The 26,621-nt window shown below is 33.4% G+C and overlaps 2 protein-coding genes across 2 annotated transcripts; one reads left to right on the forward strand and one right to left on the reverse strand.

Moving 5' to 3' along the window:
* Positions 1-16,638: 16,638 nt before the first annotated feature.
* On the forward strand, positions 16,639-25,028 carry LOC7463297 (beta-galactosidase 8). Its single transcript, XM_024608671.2, has 19 exons — positions 16,639-17,342; positions 17,414-17,509; positions 17,637-17,749; positions 17,840-17,906; positions 18,008-18,100; positions 18,375-18,518; positions 18,703-18,791; positions 18,888-18,993; positions 19,115-19,202; positions 19,396-19,514; positions 20,107-20,268; positions 21,543-21,745; positions 21,886-21,995; positions 22,136-22,245; positions 22,551-22,664; positions 22,849-22,947; positions 23,938-24,146; positions 24,224-24,560; positions 24,649-25,028. Exons 1-19 carry the CDS (start codon positions 17,160-17,162, stop codon positions 24,754-24,756), a joined length of 2,550 nt encoding a protein of 849 aa, XP_024464439.1. The 5' UTR covers positions 16,639-17,159; the 3' UTR covers positions 24,757-25,028.
* LOC7463296 (uncharacterized) lies at positions 24,906-26,265 on the reverse strand. Its single transcript, XM_002313481.3, has 2 exons — positions 25,893-26,265; positions 24,906-25,775 (listed from the first exon to the last, which is right to left on the reverse strand). Exons 1-2 carry the CDS (start codon positions 26,200-26,202, stop codon positions 25,054-25,056), a joined length of 1,032 nt encoding a protein of 343 aa, XP_002313517.1. The 5' UTR covers positions 26,203-26,265; the 3' UTR covers positions 24,906-25,053.
* Between the last annotated feature and the right edge of the window lie 356 nt (positions 26,266-26,621).

The following is a 26,621-nucleotide window of genomic DNA, read 5'->3' on the forward strand; positions in this document are numbered from 1 at the left end:
GAGCTAAACCTGGCTTTTACTTCTCCAAGTGAGCATACTTTATAAACCAAAAGATATTAGGATTACTTAAAATAGTTGAGAAAAAATATTTATTTTCACAAAACGAAAACCTTATAACTAAATTATATGTCCGAAGAACATTCAAGTTTAGATTATAAGCCTGCAAATACATAATACATGCTAAACATATACCAAACTTGTAATTGATATCAAAACAAAGTCTTGGTATATATATTAATCACGCAATATATCTTTGTATAAATTAAACCAAAATCGAAGAATGTATTTAATTGTTTAAGTAATTTAAAATTGATCAAGATTTATTATTGTAAATAATTAATCATTTGTCATTGAGGTTTTATTACTCTTCAGTTGGTGTAAAACGACTTTCTTTAATAAGTCTCTCAGTACCTCCAAAAACACTATTTTATTTAAATGCACTCTTAAATAATATCCAACGAATCAAGAAAATAGAACTCAATTATCCATCTATAAGAACTAAGGCTAAGCTTTAGATAAGAAGTTGAAGGAATTCTTCTACTAACAACTTTCATCACACACCTTAAAATCAATATTAAACATGATTTTTTATTTATTTAAATCAAGTGACTTTTGAGTTGAAAAATCTATTCATGTATCATTGAAAGAGTTATGGAAAACAACTTATTAGATTTCTCTTTTTATGGACGGGACAAATCAAGGAGCTGAAAGAAATAATTCTCTTGTAATAAGTTGATTAGAAAATATCTCTTATAATAAGTTTTTTTTTTAATAAAACGTTAATCTTGAAAGCCAATTCGATGCCAGACATGTTGAGTTCGGGTACTTCGCTCATTTAAAATTTGTTTGGGAATGTAGTTGGTGTTGTTTTTCATTTAGAAATGCATAAAAATAATACTTTTTATTTATTAAAAATTATTTTTAATATTAATACATCAAAACAATCCAAAAATATATATATATATATATATATATATATATATATATATATATATCAAAACTAAAAAAAAATTAAAATTTTTTAAATTCATGGTTAGACCACAGGTTCAAACAAAACCTTAATCTTTCTTGTCGGGATCTGTCATCTAGGCAGTCTTAGTCTCTGCAGTTTCACTCCTTTTTCTTTCGTCTACCTTTACCTTTACATTTGGTTGCCAGCAGCAGCGGCAGTTCCTGAGAAAGAATGGCACTGGTCAAACAACAGGCCACATGTGTGGACCACCGGTTTGAGAGAAAAGGATGCCTATGCTCTTCGTACACGACACTAGTTGAGGTTGAGGATGGCCTCTGTCGCGGAATTGTTTTCGCCTATAATCAATCCAATGATTACTTGACAAACTCCTCTGCATACAATTTAATTTATTCGATGGCTTTTTATCTTTTCTCACCATTGTATTTGCCAAGGATTCCCTTCAGAAATATTGGAAAGCGAAGGATATGGTTTTAAATTTTGAAATAAATAAATAAATAAATTTATAAGTACAGTTTTGGAATAAAATTATGTAATGAATTTTGTCTTTTATCTTTATCTTTATCCTCCTGTTCTAAAAAAGAGTATAAAATCTTCACTTGTTTTAAAAACTGATAAAAATAGATATTCCTAACTCAACAAAACTAAATATAATTTTTTTTTTATCTCATACATTTCTTTGTCGTACAAGCTAAGCTAAGCTAAACAAAAGAATATAAATTGTTTCGTGGACAAAAAAATTATTTGAGAGTATAAAAAAATTGTTTTTTAAAATATTTTTCATTTAAAAATACATCAACAAAGATTTTTAATGAAATAACACACTTTTAAATGTCGCGGTCCAGAACCGCGATATCAAATTTATTCTAGTAGTCATACCAGCCATTCCATGACAACTCCAACAAAAAATTTCCCCTCCATCTAAATCTAACAAAAAAAATTTGTTATGAGATTTATTATTTAATTTTATAATTTTACATTTAATTTAATTAATGATTTTAGAGAGTAAGAGATTTTTCAATTTTAACAAAATTTGGGTAGAGTTTTTCTATTTAGGAACTATACCCAAAATTTTATCCCGCTAAAAAAAACCTCCAAAGAACTACAATAACCAAACACAACAAATTCTCACATTTCATAACCACAAGTAGCATTAAGAATGTAAATAAATAAACATATATACATGCAAAATGAATCTCAAATAGTTAAATATACAACTTTCTAGTAATTGAAACCCCAAAATATATCAACATAACTCATCAATATATGATCCAGGTTTGTCAATAGCGCGACTGCATCTTGTTCCTACCTGAGTGACCTCGTCCTCTGCCACGATATCTTTAAGAGTTAACCCCTCTCCAAATATATCAAGTCCATTGTGGCAAACATTGAACCACTGAGATGCATATGTGTATTATTCGTTTTCTTTATCAATATTACAAAGCATATAAGCGACCTCTCAACCCTACCGTAGAAACAATTCAACTTAATATTAAACAAACATTAATGTTAAATTAAAAGATATATATATAGGTGAAGGAACTTGCTCAGGATCTGATGTAATGACCTGACATATGATACTCATGTACCAAATCAAATATTTTTCCTCTATAATCACATGATGTATCTTTGTAAATATCTCATTCCTCCATGCATCCCACTGTGATTGATAAGTCCATAGTAACTTAACCAATAGTAATAATCATTTTTACCCCAATAATTTATGGCGTGCAATGTATCATTTGTATCAATATTGACTGGAATGTATAGTGGAACTGTCGCATTAACCGATTTGGATAATGTAGCTTAACCATCACAAGAAATAGCAATGGGAACACTAATGTCCATATGTCCATCCCACTAGTGTAAATAGCTGGAGCAATTGATAATGTTTCATCCAAATAAGGCGTCCACATGACATCTAAAAGGTAAGTTTCATAAATATTAAATAGCAATAATTCATTGAAGTTAAGCTTTTTGTTAACAAAAAGGTTCAAAAAAAATCTGGATAACATGTTGCCTATCTAGCTCTTTCCGATAAAATAACAATACATGTGTAAGATTATTATCAAATACTATACTAGCATACCACCTAGCATTACAAATATATCGATTTAATTCATTTTTAAAGTTACAATTAGATAATATAAATGCATATAATTATAAAATAACATTGCAATACATGCATCCTAGTGAGAGCTGAAGTGTAACCAGGGCATTTGAGGTTGGCTCACATGAACATACTCTTAAGACCATAATTGTTATTAATTGAAAAACGAGTTATTTATTTTGTGTTAACAGCAAACATTTAAAATGTAAATAATTATGTTAAATTCTTTTATTCATTCCTATAGAAGTAGCAAACATTTGCCAACATGTTTGGCCCCTTTTATGCATACAAGACATAGATGTTTGTACAAGCATGCCAAGAAAGCATATCTCTAACTATACATGGGAATGATATCAAAATCATCTAGGAGCGTCATATAAATTAAAGGCATATATCTCCTCGTGAGGTATGTGAATAATACACTACGTAACAAATACAATATATATACTTTGACATATCTACATAAAACATTAAAATTATCATATTAATTCACATATACTTTACAAATAATCAACACATTCAAATAATAATTTAATGGATACATTCGTAAGACCTTGTTGTTAGCATCATTTGGTGATATGGTAAATGTCTTTTTAATCCATTTAAAATGTATGTTACCTTCTAAAATTTAGAAGAAAGGGGTATCAATCCAAATGTGTGCTTGTATAACATAATTTGATTACGCACGCTAATAGATGTGATTATTTGTCCATCAATAAAAGGTCCAAGCAAAACGGTCATGTCATGTAGTGTCGGTGTCATCTCCTTATACCTAAGATAAAATACGTGTCTTACATTCTCATTGCTCAATTAGTGCATGGATTGAGCCGTGGTCAAGCTTGACATGCTTTAAACAACTGAAGTATAAAAAACCAACCTAAAACACATATGGCTGAACTCGCTTTTATAGTTTTGTCCGCTTATGTGTTCGACAATAAATCATGGTCTCATCCCACAAAAAGTTTAAAATATAATTTCATAAATATATAATACCTGTAATATTCAATAATGAAAAAATTTATTTAAATTAAATATTCTTACAATCCCGGCAAAAATATACTCTGATTGATGTCTATGATGCAACTGCAGGATTAAAGTGTTAATGAGCCTAATAGGCATGTACTGTGATCCAAACTCTCCATAAAAGTAGTCATGCTCTTTGAGAATCTCATCGCCATGTTCTCCAAGAATATCATTATTATAATGTGGTCGCTTAACATGAGAAAAAGATCTTCCACCTCGTGTACATGACATCCCATGTAAGAGTATATGTGTTTGATGTGAAATTAGATAAGTTTAATATGTTTTACAAAAATATCATAATATATTTTAATAAATATTTGTTTTGTCATATAATTGTGTCATCATGCATACATTGTTGATTATGACATGTTTTCCTATTATGGCCCGTGTCATAGTATAGGTTACACCTATAATGTGCATGACTCTCTCTTGCATCCATTTTATTGTGAAAATGAGTGGACATTTATCGACCACGTTTGAATTTTAATTGATTAACTCGTATGGTAATGGATGGAATGACATGCCATATATTGATCTATAGCTTTGAACTGTGTATTGATTATCAACAAATTATGTAAAGTCTAATAGACTTTTTGGTATTGCGGTAGTGATTGCTTTTCAAAGTACTTTTCGCTTGAAAATGCATCGAAAAAATATTTTTTTTATTTTTTAAAATTGTAATTTTGATATCAGTCCGTCAAAACGATCTGAAAACACCAAAAAAAAATTAATTTGAAGCAAAAAATGATTTTTTTAATTTTTTTCAAAAACTCTTTTGAAAAGCAAAAACAAATAGGTTATAAGTGATTCTTAGTACAACATGTAAGAACATGTGAACATGGATGTTCGATTGTCTGCTATTTACCATATGTGCATATTCTATTATTTAATCTAACTGCCCATTTAACTTTTTTTACAACACCCAGTTTAATAGAGGTGTTGACCTTGAAAACCTATTGCTTAAAGTTGAACAACATTTTAGTATGATCTCATGATTTATCCCTGCTCATTTACAATTCAACATGAATTGACGAGGGAAAATTATTCCATGTTAAATAATATTATTTGTTTCACATCTTCGTTTGACCCAATAACTACACCTGTAAAATATCAATTGCACCAGAGCTAAAACAGGCATTGCATGAGCACCTTTCAGAATATGATTAAATGATTTTAAAAGATTAGTTGTCATATTATTATACGGATTACCACCATCACAACATAATGCCTATTTTTCTTTTGGTTCTCGTTTAAGTCATTCTTGATAAATTAGATTTAACTTATATATCCTTTCATACCACAAATCAAATTTGTACCTTAAAGGTTCAAATATTTTTTTATAGATGAGTCTTTGAATTTATTATTGAAGTTGCTAACAAAATGTCATGTAGAATATCGATGGTATCCTATGGGTTCACGCTAAATTTCTACTACTACATTTTTATCCCTACATGTCTATCTAATATTATACATATGCATGTTCTATCTTCGGTAACACATTTATGTAAGTAAAACAAAAATCATCTATAATTAAAATTATTTTTTTCATCAACAATTGCAAAAGTCAACGAGAATATCCTTTATTTGCATCAAAAGCAATTGCAATTAATAACTTCCAATCATATTCCCCATACAAATGTGTGCATAATATTGATAAATGGTTTGCAATTCTTGAAACTTTCAATATAAACTCCAAATGACAAAAAATAAACTATCTTAAAAACCTGTTGGGTTCCCAAAATTTATACACGCAGGGAAAATAATAAATTTAAAATAATATTCAGGAGTCTTTAGGATCCCATTAGACAAATCTAAAGTTGTTTAGGGATTTATTACCCGAAGATCTGATCTTCTCCAGCTTTGAATAATTCTTTAGAGGCTAAGTTGTTGCAAACCACAAGCTGTCCAATTATCTAGCTTCCAATGGTAATCCACGTGAATCATCGATGAGAAATCTCTATTTAGAAGAGAGAAATTGTTATGCCTAAAGTGTTAGCTCTCTGTTCTGTGACTTGTGTAATTTTTCTGTCTAATAGGCAACCTCTTAGAAACTAAAAGGCATAACTTTATATTTATAGGAAATTTTAAAAATCTTATAAATGAAAAAAAATATCAATTTGCCTCTTAAATAATACACATATATTATTTTAGGATAATTTTAAAAATTTCATCAATCAAGTCCCTACTTCATTATTCTAGGACTAGAATTATAATCCCTGAATTAAATACATTTTAGTGCATAATTTCTAAAATTATTTTCAATCAAGTCACACTTAATTCATTATACTAGTTTAATTTTCGACTAAAGATTCTTAATGTGTGTGATCCATTAGGTTCCTAATATGTTGTCTCAAACATAAATTATAATTCTAAATAAATATAATTAAATAAATCAAACAATTTAATTTATTATCAAATCAATAATTGATTAATTTATATTTGAATATCAAGTGCACTATCTAGAAATGTGTGATGTTCCCATAAATATTAGGAAAGTCATATGTGGTTTGACTTAACCTTTCAGTGACTAGTTTCTCAATGTAATTATTATCCCTTCATCAATAATATTCTGATTTAGACATTTTAGCATAGAATATGTCTGTCATGTCAAATCATATTTGTTTGTAACATTATAGTCATTGATAATTTGAATAAGATTTGAAACTCTTTTTAAATCTCATTTCACCTTGCGCAAGGATTTAACAATCAATACTATTTGAGAACATATGGAACATTTTTTCTAATTCATCTAAGATGATGAATCATCTCTTGATTACTCAAATACATTCATATAGTTTATGTTATATCCAATATCTGCCTATTTGTTACCTTTACCAAGATAACGTGTAACAGGATCAAAACATAACACTTCTTATAAAAGATAACTTAGTGATCTCAAGTCTAAAGATCACTTATACAACTATCACGTGAGCCTTTTCATAGACACAAGTGATAGCTCCATATAAAATTCTCGTGCGGGTCAATTCAATGTACATGTGTTATGACAAGTACCTACAAATTAGTTCTAGGTGTCCCTTATACCTTAGCTTATGAGAACAACTGCTTCCTTTCATAAAGAAAAAAAAACATAATATATCAATCTCTACAATTCTAATAAATATTCAATATTTAAAAGAGCATCGACTAGGAACATTTTAGGAACAATGCTTTGATGCAATAGGAATTATATAATTATAACAACTTTATAATTTTCTTTGCAAATCATTTTTTTCTCATGGACTTTATCTTTACTCTAGATTGATGAATCAAATATTATATTCATTAATCTAATATTATATGAATATTAAAGATAAATTAAGCATTTATTAATAATAAATATATAGTTACATGAATATAACAATGCCACGTGTAACCAACCGCTTGACTACAGGGCATATTAAACTAACAAAACTAATGTATTATCATCAAGATTTTCTTTATGCATGCAATCAAAAACTTTTCTAGGATTTGATTCTTTTATTGGCAATAATAACCTTGGTAATTTTTCAAAAGAGTATCCATGTGAACCAAAAAGATGTTGAAACACCTTCTGTTTTGCAACTCATGCTTTTGTCATATGATATTTTATACTTATAAACAATTTCATTTTATCTTGTATACTTGGAACCATCATTGAAAGATTATACATCACAAGAGTTGACATAATATTAGCAACAAAATTTGCATCGAGTTGATAATGGTCTTTTTAGATAAAGGTCGAGGTACATGTGTGTCATCTTTTTAACTTTGTTATCTCAAATTAATTTGATCTCTTATGATATTCTTCATGCAAATACCATTTATATTTAGGTGTTATATACATTGTAATTGAACAAATGTCAAGTTTGACCATTGGATTCGATATTCATTGAATGTGCAATGTGTCATCATTTAACTACATTAACCAATTTATTTACTGCTGAATATTTCTCCAACCTCCAAATCAAAGCCTCCTAGAAAGCATCAATGACTAAGTGGCCAAACATGAGAGACAACAAATGTAGACCTAGGAATATCTCTAAATTCATAAACAAGAGGTGTTATTTCATCATCAACCTCATTATCAACATTATTATCAATATTTATTGTCACATTCGAGTCTAACATCTCATCTTCTTCATTGTCTCTAGGTTCAAAATAGTCAAATTTATGAATAAATGAATTGTCAAATATAATATCATCAATCCTTGTAACAAATCATCTAACAATAAATTGTTTTTCCCTTTACTAACTTTAAAGGACCGACAATAGTTAGGACACATAAAGATTTTAGTTAACTACTCGCATGCAATACTACCATGTTCAATCAACTTTAAATGAAAGAATCAATTATTGTCTTAAAACTATCATCACATACAATCGGTACAGGATAATATTGATGTTCACTATTTTGACACCTTCAAGTTATTTCAACATCAATATCATTATAATTCTATCCAAGTCCATGATAAATAGTTTTTTGTTTCCATGTATGACATGCCTAAATTATCATTTAACAACAAATTACTCCCTCCATTGTATGTGATATTACTGTTCACATTAAGAACAATAGTGTCACCATAATGACATAACATAAATATGTTGTAAGATATTCTATAAAAAAAAAATTAAACAAATCAAATCCTAGTTAATTGGATGTAATTTTAACTAAATTGCATCACAATCCTAATTTGCAAAATTCATAGCAAATTCAATCAAATTCCTAAAATTTAATACAAAAGCATACTTGACCAAAATTAAACATAATTCATTATATTAAATCTAATTGATATTTAAATGCATTAAATCAAATCCAAATTCATTCAAATTAAAACAATTCAAAAAAATATATTAAATTCAACAACTAATCCATAATTCAATACAACGTGTAATTCATCATAATTGTACTTCATCCATGCTCTATTGCATGAAATCATCAAGCATAGTTGATAACATTATTAGTTGATTCCAACAATCTACATAAAATCTCTAATTCGACAACTTATCCAAAATTCAAGGCAACACATAATTAATTGAAATAATTAATTTGTAATTAATTTAACTTATTTTCATGTTCAACTATATCAAGTCAACCCTAATTGATGGTATTCATAGCTAATTTATCATTAATAAAACAAACCTTAAATTCAACTTAAACCCTAAACAATGATTTCATTTCAACTAAACCAAACACAAGTTCATAGCAATGTAGTATGTTTACTTTGCTTGTAGAACTAGAAAGAGCGTTGAGGTGGCGGGAGTAAAGGTGGTGGCAAATTTGAAGAGAAAAACATTATAGGATACTTGAAGACCAAGATGAATTTGATTTTTGAGTGTTTTAAAAGCAAAAAAAACAAGTGATTGATGTGGTTTTTAGATAAATGATGGCAGAGAACATGAGTTTAAATTTCACAACATGTTGTGCTTATGAAGCGTGACAACTATTTTGTCACGTTTAAAAATAGCAATATTTAATAAATGTCATGCTTTAAAAGTACGATAATGTGAAAATATGCTATTTTGCCAAAAATAAATTTCAAATAATGTTATTCTGAAAAGATTTTTTAAATTATTGTGCTAATTTAAAAAAAAATAAAAAAACCTTACATCTTAATTCAAAATTTGCAAAATAAAAATGAATTATATCATTCAAATTAAAGGTTTTTCTTATAGAAAATACATATTTTGCATCCCTAAGAAAGCAATGAACTATATTTTTCACTCCAACACTTTCCTTATCGGCACCGCCTCCCAAAACTCTAGGTATGCACGTATTCGTGAACATGAAGATGGTCGTGCTCCTTTTTGTTACCCAGACGGATTTTCCTGCTTATCTGTCGAATTCATCAATTAGCTTGTAGGATCACGCAATAAAAAACCCTAAAGCTACAACAATTGAGTAAGATTTCCCATCAAAGGTAGCTTCGAGCTTGCATTCAGGAATATCCCATTATAATTGATAATGCTTTAAAATTGAAGACAACTTGTTGCCAGGAATGTTGGTGTTGGCCCTCCTTTTGGTTGAGACATGTGGCCTATGAACACCATCCATGTGTCCAAAACTTGCTAATTCCTTCCAAGATTGAACCTTTACAATGCCATTGGTCCACTTCATTATTACTATAGATGAAAAAATTGAATTTAATTTTCTTAGTTTGATATACAATTTTTTTTCCGACTAAAATTTAAAAAAAAAAACCATCTAGGTGGTGGCCCAGTGGTAAGAGTTTGGGACAAAGAGGTTTGCTCTCTCTGTGGTCTCAGATTCGAGCCCTGTGGTTGCTCATATGATGGCCACTGGAGGCTTACATGGTCGTTAACTTCAGGGCCCGTGGGATTAGTCGAGGTACGCACAAGCTGGCCCGGACACCCACGTTAAACTAAAAAAAAATTTACAAAAAAAAGAATTACATGGAAAAAAAATAAATACATGTTTGAGAATGGCTCGAGATTAGATCCGCATATGCTACATCAAATGATATTTTTTTACGTGTTTAAGAATATAGTTATGATTATTTTTAAAATATTTTTTTTATTAAAAAATATATCATAACAATATTTTTTATTTTTAATATTGATGCATCAATGCAATTTAAAAATATAAAAAATAATTTTAAATAAAAAAATAAATTATCACAAAATTTTATTTTATCCGCACTCCCAGAGAGAATCTTTGCGTCTCCGCCGACAGGACTTTGACGTATGCTGTTAGGCACTCTGAACTAATAATAAAAAACCATTATCTATGTATCTACCTACAGTCCTTTTCTTTTCTTTCTTTACCATAGAAAACCTAATCCCTTGCCTACGCGTGAAATTTTCAAAGGGATAAGCAGAGATGTGACTTTCGCGGCCTTCATATCATTTGTGCACCGTACGATTTTTAAACTTTAGACCAAAAACATCACGTGAAGAGTTTGTCTTGCTCCGTTCTACATCGCCTGAGCTGACTGTCGTGTAAGTTTCAAACAAGTAGGTGTCAAAGCATTTATGATGAACAACATCAAAGTAATTACTTTTATCTATTCATTTATCTTTTACAATAAATAAAATAATACTTGGATAAATTAATCATGTAATTGATTTACTCGAGATATCCAAAAATCTAAAACATGTTCAATTGTGTTTTTTTTTTTTGTTTAGATTAAAATTAGATGAGTTATATATAATTCTTTTTTTATTGATTCAATTTAACGAAAATTTAGATTTTTATTTTTCATATTTTCATGATTTTGATTAAAATATTATTATAGTATTTTAGTGAATTTGGCTTCCTATTTTCTTTTTTCTTTTATTAAATTCCATATTCATTATATTTTTGGTGCTCTTGTTTAAATGAATTTGCTTTCAAATCAAATTTTAATGTGTATCTTAAAATTAATAATGTGAAAACGTTTTTTAAGAAATTAATTGAAAAACTATCTATAGTTTTGGAGGTGAAGCTTACAAAATATAAAGGCATTTTCCTTAAGTTTTCTTAACTAAGATAGATGGAATTGTCTTAATAAAAACATTATTTTTACTTATTAATCAAAATCAAAATTAAAAAAAATATTATAACACTAAAACAAGTTCAAAAATATCATTAAACAAATAAAACAAGCTAGAGGTGTGTCTCATGGACTTCACCTACTAGGTTAGTAAAGGATTATACTTTCCTAAAAATCATAATAGTTACTGCCCTTTTTTCCTTCAAAAAATCAATTTTTTGCTCAATCTTTAACTTATCCCTTTAACTCTTAAATGTCAAACAATAAACTTGATTGCTAATGAACTTCAAGAATAAGCTTTCTCCCCCTCTATTCCTCTTCTTTTTTGCCTTGATTTTCCAAGGGATATTTATAGGGTTTCAAGCTAGGATTTTGATCAAGGTTTAATCATAATCAATCAATGCTTGACCCTCTGATCCAAATATAAGGCTTCGTTGGAGCAACTCTGACATCATCATCATTGAAGACCACTTGAAGTTGGTAGAGGGGGTGCACACTTTTCATTTGAATCCAACCTTGATAGATTTGGAGGGTCTGTATCTTCACATTCATCTGTTTGAATGTGCCAACTCGATTGACTAGATTCTGTCAATGTAATGATGGCTGATCAGGGACAAGATGTTGTTAAGTTTATTAAAGAAAATGAAATGTAAATGTTTGATGGGAGTAGTTGTTCTTTTTGAAAGGGGTGTTTCTCAGTCAAATGGTGGAAGTTACAACCCCTAAGGTAGTTGGAGACGCCACATTCATTCGCTGAAGATGCCTACTCGATTAGGCAAAATCGTCAAAGAAGAAGATAAATAGTAGTCAAACGACGCGTCGTCTAGGTTAAATTCTAAAAATTAGGGTTTTTAATATGGGATTTTATAAATTTCACTTTAGTCCATATTCTTCTAATTTTTTTTATTGCACCCGTAATTGCCTTCCAACTTTTAATTTTATGCAATTTCTCCCTGTCAAACTCAATTGCCAACCCTAAAGTTCTCTAAAGTTCAGTGCCTTTCTCAATTTTGTCCTTAGTTCCTGATTTATAGAAATTAACCCTCAATTAACCATCAAATTTTTAATTGTCTTCAATTTAGCCTCTGATTTTGTCGATTTAAGTCCCTAAAGTCTTATGTATTTTACGGTTTGGTTCTTGGTTTTGAATTTCTTCAATCAAGTTCCTAATTACTTATCAAATTTCAATATTTATGCAATTAAGTCCCTGATTTGACCAAATTAGCTATTCAAAATTGCAATCAACCCTAGACTTCAATTCCTTTCAATTAAAGCCCAAATAGAATTCAAAAACCAATTTTACTTGCAATTAAACCATTAATAAATTCAATTAAACCATGAAAATCCCAATTGAGTTATTAAAACATCCAATTTTAAATTTTTCTTCTCAAATTGGATTTTTCTTGTTAATAGGGTTTTCATTAGTCAAAAATTAAACTGTCAATTTTTTAACTTTAGGTATTTTGATCCTTCTCAACCAATACTTGGCAATTTTCTAGACATTCTTCATATTCCTCCCATTGATGTATATTGTTTTTTATTTTTCCAACTTTTTTTATATATTTTGTATTTTTTTGTATATTTATATGGGATCTAAAAATGGATAACAACACCCATATAGATGTTTTTTGGGCCTTTTTAAAAGGCTTAAAGGAACTTATAGAGGGTGAAGCTTGTACTTAGAAAGTTTCTTCTAAGTGGCTAGGGGACAGACTCGTGTTGACGCTCATACCTAAAAAAGTTTCTAACTGGCTAGGGGAACATACCAGTGTTAACTCCTATACTTAAAAACATTTCTAAGAGGCGAAGGGGTCAGATCTATGAAGGGTGTGTTATTGAACCAAGAAGACTAAGTTCATCACTTGGAGAGTGGTCATATTGGAGTGTGGAAGGTATGTGACCTTCCTAGGATGACATTAGGTATGAGAGCTCTTAATTATAGAATCATCTCATTGAAGAGTGGGAGATATGTAGCCTCCATAATGATAGCGTGGGGGTTTGGAAGCCTCCCACTGAAGAGTGTGGGAGTTATGTGATTTCCCTAGCATTGTCATAAGGTATGGGAGTCCCTCCACTATAGAGTAATTATTTTCTAAGAGTGGGTGGTCTATGGTCTTTTTGACGATATAATAGGGTATGTGAGCCCCTACTTGAAAGAAGTTGTACCTAAGAGTCAGAGATCCAAAATCATCCATGAAGATAATATAAAGCCTAGGAGCTCTATTGGAAAGTCATGTCGGTCCGATACTGCATTGAAGATGGTAGGAGATCCAAGATTAATCATTAATGAATTGGCGAGAGGCGTTTTGGCATCACCCACGGAATGTTTTAGTCCGAGACTACACTAGAGAATAGAGGATCTAAGATCAACCCTTAACATATTAGTGAAAGGCCCTTAAGCATCACCTAAAGAATATTTCAGACTGAGATTGCATTGGAAAATAGGGGATCCGAGATTAGCCCTTGGTAAATCAATAAGAGGCTCTTTGGCATCACTTGGAAAATATGTCAATTCGAGACTGCACTGGAGAATAAAGGATCCAAAATCAACCCTTAGTGAATTAGAGAGAGGCTATTAGGCATCAACTAAAGAATAATGTTATTGCAATAGAGAGACCTCATACTTATCCCTTGAAGATTATGGGGTTATTTCCCTAGGAAGACCAAGTCAACCTTCATTGGAAAGTATCTAGAAGCCCCTAGTGGAGATCTATAGATAGAGAATGTATGTTAGAGATACATTGTTTTTATTTCAAAAATAAACTTGCATTCTTATTGAGGATTATACATCATGAGGTGATTTATGTGATTTAAGTGATAGGTATAAGAAGGTTTTTAGGAGGAACATGTTTTACAGGTGGAGCCAAGGTGTTTGATTTGACTTCCATAATAACTTTGAATTGGTGATCTTATTTTCATTCAAAAGAGATATAAATCCTTAGGATACTTCAAATGCTCATGGGTTAGTCCCTCATGGTTCTTCCTTGATCTTTCATTTATACTAGGAGAATGATTTCACTTGGAAGGTTCATTATGTTGATTGTCCTTGTAGAAACAAAGAGGCTTGTGTCATGGTAAACTAACCCCTTCCACCCGTATATGATTTTTCATAACTTACTTCACCTTGAGTAAACTTCTATCTTGTAAGGTATAATTTTTTTCTCTAGAGAGCATGCTTTTTTACCCCTCTTATTAAGGCATCTAAGGCTAATGGCTCAAGTAATTATTATACCTTAAGTATTTTCTTATTGAACCTCTTCAAATATACCAGTATAAACTCGCCCTCTTGTTAGATAACACCAAATAGCTACGTGGAGCTTTTCTTGGCGTGTATGCTGGTGTTGAAGCATGTCACTAGCTTGGTGCAGAGGTCACTAAACCCTTCAATAGAGCTTGGCTCTAAATTATTGTATCATGTACACACAGACCCCTAGAAGGTTATGGGAAGGATTTTACACATTAAGTCATTGTCTTGGATGACCAACTCTAAGCTACCGTGCATGTTTTTTACATGCTCTCTTAGGTTGACTAGGTCATCATAGTTGTCCAGGCTTATTTTTATGGAAATATAGTCCTTAGATAATCAAGTGTTCAATACTCATTAGGATAATGGAGAACCCCTCCACTAATATGGGTTATAGTCATTCTCCTAGGTATGCTCATATATAGACCGTCTCTTAGTCCTTTGTATGTTAGGCTCTTGGAATCCCAAGGAGTTTAGCATGGAACAACGGTTACAATAACTAGTTTTCATCTCACGGTAGCTAAGAGGAGTGCATTCAGAATACCGGCTATGTACATGGGTATCGCAATGGCACGAGCAATCCCTTGAGGGACTCTCATGAATGTCATTTTACCTAGTCTCCTTTTGATAATGTAATCGTCTATGGGCACCTAGCACACCCGGTAGCTGTGGCGCTAAGGGGTTGTGAGTTGTTGAAGGTGTCAAGACTTGTTAGGGTGGCAAGGTCTGATTTTACATCTAGATTGCCAACACGGCCTGAGTAAAGAGTCGCGTCTGAATGGAGAGTTCTTAAAGGTCTAGTTGGGTAGAAGTGTTTGCGGTAACGAGTAGATTTGTCTGACATTCTGGCTCAAGTGTGTCTTGGTTGTCTGTCTGGAATGACATGGAAATGCCAAAAACAAGTTTTATATGAACAATTGATGGATTTTTTATATGAGTTCCAACAGACTGTCAAATAATAAGATCTTAAAATATCCAAATAGCTTAAGAATAATGCTTATATGTTGGATAATTAGTTCATCTTTTATTTCAAGCAATCTGATTTATTCTCCCTAGCCAAGGTGTTTGATGGCTTGATATGAAAAACTCAAGTGATTGGTAGCTGGTAGTTGGTGGTGCATGGTAAGTCAGGATGGCTAGTACCTGTAAAATATACTTTATTGTAGATTTAGGGACTCTCAAATGCTTAAATAAGTATCTTTTTAGATAGAAAAGGTATAATGATATTTTTTAAAAATAAACTCTAAAAATATATATTCTAAAAATATTAAAAATGATTCTTACCCTTCATGTTCGCATCAAATATTAAGATTTATTATAATTTATTTGTAAAAAAGATTCTCACAACTAACCTAATTATTATTTTTTTTGTTTGATGCATATGAGTTCTATGATTCCTACGGATCAAAGATTCAAATCTATTATAATTTATTTGTAAATAAAATCCTCACAAAATATTTTTTGTTTAATGCATATTCCATTATAAAATGAAATAAAATTTAATATTAAAATTTAATTTAAAAACAAATAACATGAACCGTCTCTTAAAATACATTAGATATGATTTATAAAAAATAATTTTTGAATGTCAGTTATAATTTATAATTTATTTTTTATAAATTGTAAACAAAAAATATAAAATTATTTTAATTTAGTAGTATGTTTAGCAAAAATGACATAGAATATAAAATACAAATCAATTTTTCTATACAAAAAATATAGAAATTAGAATTCATAAGTTAAAACTTAAAGATTTTAAGTAAAAAAAAAACTTCAACACGCGCAAGAAAGTGAAATGCACAAAAACTTGGTGGCAGATGAAGCATAAAAAATGAATGCATGATCCTCTGTCCCCACAATCCTCCACCACTACCTTCACATGATTCAACACCACCAGCTGATCATTTCTCTACAAGAATAAACTTAGTGGGGGTGGATTGGAAACCCAGATTGACTTTGCTTCCACATAGAAGAGGAGGAGGAGGAGGGTGGGGAAACCAACGAAAGGAAAACACAGTCACTAAAGGAAAAAGATAAGGAGGAAGAAGAAGCAAACAAATGATGATTCATTGATGACGTCGGACTGTGCTGTGGATGAAGGGCAGATGGCGTGTCGGCTCCTCCGGCGCATTTGTCTTCTATCTTAAAACACAGAATCAAACAAGTTTTAAGTTAAAGTAAAACCAAAAAATAAATAGCAAGCAAAGCAACAGATATAAACCACTAGGAAGGACTACCAGTACTAGCACTAGTGTGTGTTAGTATTCCTTCCTTTGAAGAAAATTAAGCTGAAAAATAAACAAAGTCGAGAATATCAAATCATATCATATAGCATAGGTGGAAATGAGAGGAAGGGATCAGATTCTTCAGCTGCTGCTCCTGTATGTGTTTTTGTCTGTGCTTCTAACATTAGCAACGACGTCCTATGGAGTCAATGTGACTTACGATCATAGGGCCTTGTTGATTGATGGAAAACGCAGAGTCTTGGTCTCCGGTTCCATTCATTATCCTCGCAGTACAGTCGAGGTATGCCGTGTGTGTATGATGTTTTGTTTTTGTATTTGTATTTAATCTTAGCAGTAGTGATAATTTTGCAGATGTGGGCTGACCTTATACAAAAATCTAAAGATGGAGGGTTGGACGTTATTGAGACTTATGTTTTCTGGAATGCACACGAGCCTGTTCAAAACCAGGTAGGTTGCTCCTTTCTTTCACATATTCTCTTGATACTCTCTGTTTGGTTGGTTCGTTGCTGAGGAAGATTCATCGTATTTATTATTAGAGAGTGATTAATGTTAATAAAATATGTTTCAACAACAGTATAATTTTGAAGGAAGATATGATCTGGTGAAATTTATCAAGTTAGTGGGAGAAGCTGGACTTTATGCTCATCTTCGGATTGGTCCGTATGTCTGCGCAGAGTGGAATTATGGGTGGGGGATTCTTTGCCGCTGCTGAATTATCAAGTGATGCTTAGCCTTTCTTCTTCTTTTTAATTAATTAATTTGTTTATTTGGGAGCAGTGGGTTTCCTCTTTGGTTGCATTTTGTACCGGGAATCAAGTTTCGAACTGATAACGAGCCATTCAAGGTTTTTCTTTATTTCTTATAATTAATTATTGTTTTGTTGGTGTTTTTGTTGTTTTGTTTCTGGGAAGTTTTGGTTAATGGATCCCTCTCTTTCTCTTTCAGGCTGAGATGCAGCGGTTTACGGCCAAGATTGTGGACATGATGAAGCAGGAGAAGCTTTATGCATCTCAAGGAGGGCCCATCATTTTATCGCAGGTCTCTTTCTTTATTTGTTTTCAAGTATTCTTGATGACCAATTATGCATATTCTTTTTCTAGGTTCTTTTGCATCATCAGTCAACTGTGCATATTCTTTTTCTAGGTTCTCTTGCATCACCAGTCTATTAACGTGATCGATCACTGATTGACTCGTTCGCTCATTGAGGATTATTGTTTTCTAGAAGCATAAAGAAAGCTTCTTCTTTTTTTTCCTTTTTTTCTTCCAAAGAAAAGGTGGGGGGTTTTATGAACGTTTTCCCCCTAAATTTCAGATTGAAAATGAGTACGGAAACATTGATTCATCCTATGGACCTGCTGCTAAAAGCTATATCAATTGGGCAGCAAGCATGGCTGTGTCTCTGGATACTGGAGTTCCCTGGGTTATGTGCCAGCAAGCAGATGCTCCTGATCCCATTGTGAGTTTATTTTACTTTGTGGCTTATCAACTCAGAATCACTGCACGTGCATGTTTGTGGAAAACAATCAAACTTAAGTTACAGACTCCAGTCTGTTTTGTGCCTTCTGCCAATTAGAATATCACACACATGCTTATATGACATTCTCTGTTTGGTTTTTTTAATCTTTTTGAAATTCTTCCAGATAAACACCTGCAATGGATTCTACTGTGACCAGTTCACCCCCAATTCTAAAAACAAACCCAAGATGTGGACTGAGAATTGGAGTGGATGGTAGGGATTTGGTTTTAACCTTTAACAATCGTGATAGTTTGGATGATATAAGATGCCTAATCACTCACATCATTCTGAATATTTTAAAAATGATAGGTTCCTTTCCTTTGGCGGTGCTGTTCCCTATAGACCTGTTGAAGACCTTGCATTTGCTGTGGCACGGTTTTACCAGCTAGGGGGGACTTTTCAAAACTATTATATGGTACTGCAATGATACTGAGGAGTCCATGACATTTGAGCATTCCCATGTTATCCCATCTGGCATAAAACAATCTTACAAACCAAAAAATGTATCAAATCTGATTTTTATTTCTCAACTCCAGTACCATGGTGGGACTAACTTTGGCCGGAGTACTGGTGGACCTTTTATTTCTACAAGTTATGATTACGATGCTCCTCTTGATGAATACGGTATGTCTTTTATCTACCTGTTAGCTTTAACAATTGTGTGAAACTTAATGTTTATTGTCGACATGATGTTGTAATGATACGGTACCACTTGCAATTAGCTAATGGTTTATTATGGGAATTAACCCATATTTGCTCTGAGAATTTTTCAACATCCATCTACAAGAGGATTTGGCATATTTGACATGTATTGCAGGACTTACAAGACAACCTAAGTGGGGTCATCTGAAGGATTTGCATAAGTCCATAAAGCTTTGTGAAGAAGCATTGGTGGCGACTGATCCAGTAACTTCATCTCTAGGTCAAAACTTGGAGGTACATCCCATTTAATGAAATTAGTTATTTCGCTTCATATTGGAAACACCAATTTCTGTATGTGTGAACGAATAGAATTCTTAGATACACTTCTTTGAGGACTCAAAGTACTACGATTCTGTAAGAACTAATATTGCTTAGTTAAAATTATTTAAGTTGACCTACCTCTGGGGAGGATTCATGTTGTTTAGTCCATCTGTTCACCAACTCTGTTAAGCACTCACACCTCAAATTCAGAGAAACAAAAGGTTTGCCATGAAATTCCTATAGCTTGTTGACCATGTTTATTTTGATTTTCAATATGAATGGGAACTTTATCCGCTTGATTACACAACCTTTTACATTAAAATGTCATGATACTGTAGTAACATTTGTGCCCTTTCTAAGAATTTTTTATATTTTGCTCACTGATTACAGGTAAAAAATGTGTGGTTTGGTCCTTTTTGTTTTCTGGAAATTAATGTAGATATTTTTAGAAGATACTGGCTTCCAAAATAAGTTCATGCATTGCTAGAGTCCTTCAACTTTTGATGTGCTTTCCATGCTTGCAGAAAGTTAATCTATAATTTCTTTTGATGTATTTTCCTTTCAGGCTACTGTTTATAAAACCGGAACTGGGCTATGCTCTGCTTTTCTAGCCAATTTTGGCACATCTGACAAAACTGTAAATTTCAATGGCAATTCGTATAACTTGCCTGGTTGGTCTGTGAGCATCTTACCAGACTGCAAGAATGTAGCTCTTAATACAGCAAAGGTTAGCCTCATTAGTATGTCTTATATTTACTTATTTAGCACTTGCTAGATTGTTCAATAATTTGGTAAATATGTGGATCCTTGGTTAGTATGTCTTACCAGACTGCAAGAATGTAGCTCTTAATACCGCAAAGGTTAGCCTCATTAGTATGTCTTAAATTTATTTATTTATTTAGCACTTGCTAGATTGTTCAATAATTTGGCTAAATATGTGGATCCTTGGTTGCGTAATCTGTGTTTGCATAGTCTTATTGATATCTTAAAGACTTGGCATATCTTTGAGACAAGTTTCCACAATCACTTCTTTTGGGTAAAAGTCGTGGTCAATGTTCTGCTACCTCCATATGGAAAAATTAACTACATATTTCAGCAATAACAGAGACCTTCAGCTATTACTCGTACTTGCCTTATTACCTCTGCTCTTTTCCCCAGCTGGGTGGCAATATGTTTTTGCTGAAGACACTCGTCAAATTTCAGTATTTGTCTTCATTTTTGCTTTTTTCTAAACCTATATCCTTTCAAACTCTGTAAGAAGATTCCACTTGGGATGGTTTGTATGAAATGTATTATGGTATTGCTAAATGCTGCCTTAATATTTTCAATTGTTCTAGTTTGGGTCCATTGAGGGTGTCTTTTCTGAAGTTTGAGGAATTTTTTAGGATACATAACTGACCATATTTGACTGCAATCCAAGGTCAAATATTATTTGGCAGTTCTTTCCATTCATGCTATGCGTCTCTCCTTGCATTGGCAAATTTAGATGCACAGATGGAGCTGGTCATTAAAGGGTTTGTTTTTCCATTTCTTTGTGAATTACATCAGAATTACTCTTATGCGTCTAAAGACTTAAAGAATTGCACATTAATTCAGTAATTAGAAAATGCTGAATGTCTTGGGATGCTATAAAGGGTAAGATTATTTCCAACTTTTGTATGTAGCTTCATTTAAACTTCCTGCATGTGAATCGTTTTATTGCACACTGATACATGAGAGCTATGGAGGCACTAGCTAATAGTTGTGCTGTTTAAAATATGTAAATGCAATGTATTGAAACTTTCAGTGTGATTTTTCCTAACCATTCCTGTCTGGTAAGTAATACCAGTTTGCATTTTTGTTGACAATAATTTCATTTGCATTGTCGTGGATTTCCCAAAAATAAAAGGTTTTGCTTTTAAAGCTATTTAGCAGATAGAAGGTTTTTCTTTCTTTCTTGTGGTTTAGCCCTTCACATTCTGCCAGCCGAGTAACCAAAATTTCTTAACTTCCTCATGACAGATTAACTCTATGACAGTGATTCCAAACTTTGTACATCAATCTCTAATTGGAGATGCGGATTCTGCTGATACACTCGGCTCTAGCTGGAGTTGGATATATGAACCAGTAGGTATCTCAAAGAATGATGCATTCGTGAAACCTGGACTATTGGAGCAGATAAATACTACAGCTGATAAAAGTGACTACTTATGGTACTCACTGAGGTACGTCAGTGTATTACTTCCAATATCTTTAAGTAGGCATGGTCTGTTTGCTTCTTCAATCTGCTACTTTGATGTGTTCGATGTCTAAATTTATGATTAATTGTTGTGTATGTAAAACCTCTCTGGTTATCTTGTCACAGTACTGTTATCAAAGATAATGAGCCTTTTCTTGAAGATGGATCTCAAACTGTTCTTCATGTGGAGTCTCTTGGCCACGCCCTTCATGCTTTTGTTAATGGAAAGCTTGCAGGTAATGGAAAATAAACAATGAACCGAGGATTTGCATCTTCTTGTTGTCATAGATGGAAGAAGGCTGCTGTGTAGTTTCAGTTTTGGCAAAAGTGCTCATCTTCGTTTGTTATGTTAATATAACTATTGGAGCATTTACAGGTAGTGGAACAGGAAATGCTGGCAATGCTAAGGTTGCAGTGGAGATTCCTGTCACACTCTTACCTGGGAAGAACACTATCGATCTCCTTAGTTTGACTGCAGGACTTCAGGTTCGACTTTCCTCGCTAAGATTTATGCAATTTTTTATTTTGTGGAAAATACCTTATTTGGATGCATTAATTTTCAATTTTGTAAGAATATGATATCTTCTGGATGACTAAATACCACCATTCAAATACAATTAGTGTCATGCCCCAAGTTTCACATAAGTTGTCAAGGTGGGAGATCTTAGGTACATAAATTAAGCCCAATGATACAGAAGTGATTGGCCGCTGGTATTACAATTTTGTTGGAACCACCCTGGTTTTATAATTAGATGTGATGCAAATTGATGGAAATCTGTGTTTTCTATCAGAACTATGGAGCTTTTTTTGAGTTAGAGGGTGCAGGGATTACTGGTCCAGTAAAACTGGAAGGCCTGAAAAATGGCACTACTGTTGACCTTTCTTCATTGCAGTGGACATATCAGGTCAGTCTTTGTTTTCCGACAATCTGACAGATAATGCAGTTGATACTAGAAAATGATGAATACTTTGGATATTTTCTTAGAACATTTTCCTGTTTACTTTCCTTAATAAGTAGAGCGTGTAGCCAAAAGAATGAATGCAGCATTCTTAAATTTCCTTCCTTCATCTTTTAAATCGAGAATGCAGATTGGACTTAAAGGTGAAGAATCAGGCCTGTCTAGTGGAAATTCTCAATGGGTTACACAACCTGCCTTGCCCACGAAGCAGCCTTTGATCTGGTACAAGGTAATTAGTTGGCTTTTGATGATCTAGGTTTAATTAAATATGGAATCCATAATATAATCAAGCCATATGCTATGATCCTTCCAGTTTTACTGTGATATTGGAGTTTGGTCAACAATTCGTTGCAGGCTGAGACAATTTTCTAAGCACATGAATTTTTCTGATATTAGATTATAAAGGAGATTTATACTGAAATAAACTTTTGGAACCAGCTGTTCCTCAGACTATGCTAGGTCAAGAGCAGACCTTTTCATGGGCCGGGCCAGCTCATCCCCCTGCTAATTTTGCTTGGCCTGGGCCCAGAGCGGCCTGATCATTCAGGCCTGCTACTGAACCTGAGCTCAGCTCACGACGATCTACGGGCCATGGGTTTTTGAGCTTATTGAAAAAAAAAAAAAAAGGGGGGATGAAACTAACCAGCTCAAAACTCTGATGTACCATGTCTGATTAGATTAGGATGGAAACATTCTCACTCTCACCCATCCAAATAAAAATAAAAATAAAATATGCTGATTTTGTAGGAAAAGAGGATCTTATTATTTCCCATTCATGTTGCCTGCATAGATAATAGATGGACATGAGGATTCATATATATAACACAACCGTAATAGGTATTAGAAGCAGTTGATCCAGTAAACCGGAGTAAATTTCTGTGAGATTTTTGACCTACGTGATATTTTGTGATTTCTTATAACAACCGGAGAGATTAACTCAGGGCTTCTTCATGTGACCGTTTGTCATAATCTGGAGTGATGTATGCTTCTGGTCTTTCCATGTGGTTAAAAGTGGAAAATTTCACACTAATTTCATTTTGTTTGTACATTTACATGTGTTCGGATGTTTTGAACACTCAAATTGGTTTCCTTATTCGCATGTTTTAATTGGATAGCTTTGCAAGTCACCAGAATTGCATTTGGTCGGTGTCACCATTTGGCTGTTCTGAATGCTGCGGAATTGATTTTTTAAAACTAACTTCTGGCAATCATGTTCCAGACCAGTTTCAATGCCCCTGCTGGAAATGACCCAATTGCAATTGATTTCTCGGGGATGGGGAAGGGTGAGGCATGGGTGAATGGACAAAGCATTGGACGTTATTGGCCCACCAAGGTGTCTCCAACTAGTGGTTGCTCCAACTGCAATTACAGAGGATCTTACAGTTCAAGCAAATGTCTCAAGAACTGTGCAAAGCCTTCTCAGACATTGTAAGTGCTCGAGAATCTAATGGGAAGTGTTTGGAACGTTTCAAAGTTTTTGGTTGTGATATTTAGTAATGTTGCAGATACCATGTGCCCCGTTCATGGGTGGAATCAAGTGGCAACACTCTTGTGTTGTTTGAGGAAATTGGAGGGGATCCAACTCAGATAGCTTTCGCTACAAAACAGAGCGCAAGTTTGTGCTCACACGTGTCAGAGTCTCACCCATTACCCGTAGATATGTGGAGCTCAAATTCAGAAGCAGAAAGAAAAGCAGGGCCAGTACTATCATTGGAGTGCCCCTTTCCTAATCAGGTCATTTCTTCAATCAAATTTGCAAGCTTTGGAACCCCCCGAGGAACTTGTGGGAGTTTCAGTCACGGCCAGTGCAAAAGCACTAGGGCCCTTTCTATTGTACAGAAGGTGCGACTCTGCTAATTCTTTTAATAGGGTTCTATGTATATATCTAAAACTTGTGCTGGTTTGTACCGACAAATGCTATTTTTTACAGGCTTGCATCGGATCAAAGAGTTGCAGCATTGGAGCATCAGCCAGTACATTTGGTGACCCATGCAGGGGAGTAGCAAAGAGTTTAGCAGTTGAAGCTTCCTGCGCATAAGATTTTGCTTCTTGGGACAAAGCTATTATTCAAGTGGGTCAGAAAATGCAACTCATGGATGTTGGTTTTTACTATCCATCTTGTGCAACAAAAATGTGATTTAATAAACAGACAGGGAAAATGAAAAAGAAGAAAGGAAAAGAAAAGCATTTAGTAAATTCAAGACGAGCAACTTTCCTGCTATTATTTATCATTTCAATCCAAAGACAAAACTTACCAAACAGCATACAATTTTTAGTCAAAAGGGTACGAATACAATTTTTATTTTTTCAGTTTGGTATCAGTATTGGGATGTTCCTAAATGGTTGCGGTGCCAGACTGTGGTTGAAACCTGCAAACATTGCAAAGAGGGGAGTAGAGGGAGGGAGTCTGGTACTTGTCCTCTCCTCCCATCATCGGCATAGGAACCCCTATCTTGACAGGGCTAACATAACCTGCCCTGTAAGTCTTTCCCAAGACACCTTCGACGAGATCTGTTAGGTTAAAGAATTTGAACTGTGTTTCCAAATGAGCAAAAGCATCGTTTTCTGGTAGCTGGTAGTTGTGTGCCCTGTTTTCTTCCTTCCCGATAGGCCTCACCTTTATATTTAATTCGACCAGGTTGGCAACTTGTACTCTTACAGTGTTAGTATCATCAGTTCGTTCCACCACCACCTCTCTTTCTTCGCCGTTAGCTCTCCACTCGGCGTCTCCATCAGTGGGAATATTGTCGACTGTCTGGCCATTCCACTTCACCGTGAGAGCATCGAAGTTATCGTCCCATTTTGAGACTCGCTTTGCTGCGATGACTAGTGTATGAGTGTCGAACATGATGGAGAGGGCTTGCACCCAAGTGAAATCGCGAGTCCTGCCTTTCGGTCGAGTTCCAATGAAGTGTGCATTGATTTGGAGGTTATCATCAGAGACAATAGCGAAGTTTCCTCCCTTTGCACCATGGAAGTAGAACATCACTCCGTCACCACCAACGAAGCGAGGATCATAGCAGAGGGAGCCATATCCATTGCAGTTTGGTCTTCTAACTGCATGCCATAGACATAGTAAAAAATAGATATACGACGGACTAGTTATTAGTTTTAGAAGCTGTAGCCAAATAATTTATAACAAATTAACAGCAGCAGGAACACAATATAACTTACACTTGCAAGTAACTTCACATTTGCTACTGCAGTTAATGAAGCATCCCTTCTGCTTCTTGTTTTTCACGGGCTTCCTCACCTTGCATTGATCTGGACACACAAGCGTCTTGCTTCGGCAGGCCCCCCTTGCTTGGCAGAAAGCTCTTTCATTTCCTGAAGGTGATGGCGACAACATGGAGTAATGTGTTATTGCTGCGTCAAAGGGTGACTTCTTGGCTTTGCTGTTAGCACCTTGAACAGAGTAGGCTTTCCTTGAAACATATACAAGAAAGAACGCTGCTAGAATGCATGACTTTCTTTTAATATCCATGTCTGCAACCGAGCAATGTCGAGAGAGAGAGAGAGAGAGAGAAGAGATGGGAACGATAGGGTTTTAAAGGGTAAATATATAGAGAGGAGTTGTAGGTTGATATGAGGTGCAGCTAGCTAGCTAGCTAGGCCTTGGTGTTCGGCTTAATTCTAGTAAATTTGCTTCTTCCCTTGAGCAAAGAGTTGAGAAGCGTTGTTTCTGCTAAAATTCTATGGGTCTACCCTCTGGTTGGTGGGTCTAATGGATGCATTGCTGGCTGTTAATTTAAGTTTTTGCTACATTTACTTTCGTTTGCTTGAGTTTCATGGCCAAGTTTTCTCCAACTTGCAATTGTAAAGACTCCCGATAAATGTTTAGAGAATTCACACGCTACAAGAAATATACACACACCTCGGAGAACTTTCAAACCAAACCCCAAA

The sequence above is a fragment of the Populus trichocarpa genome, chromosome 9 (genome assembly GCF_000002775.5).
Source record: "Populus trichocarpa isolate Nisqually-1 chromosome 9, P.trichocarpa_v4.1, whole genome shotgun sequence".
NCBI lineage: Eukaryota > Viridiplantae > Streptophyta > Magnoliopsida > Malpighiales > Salicaceae > Populus > Populus trichocarpa.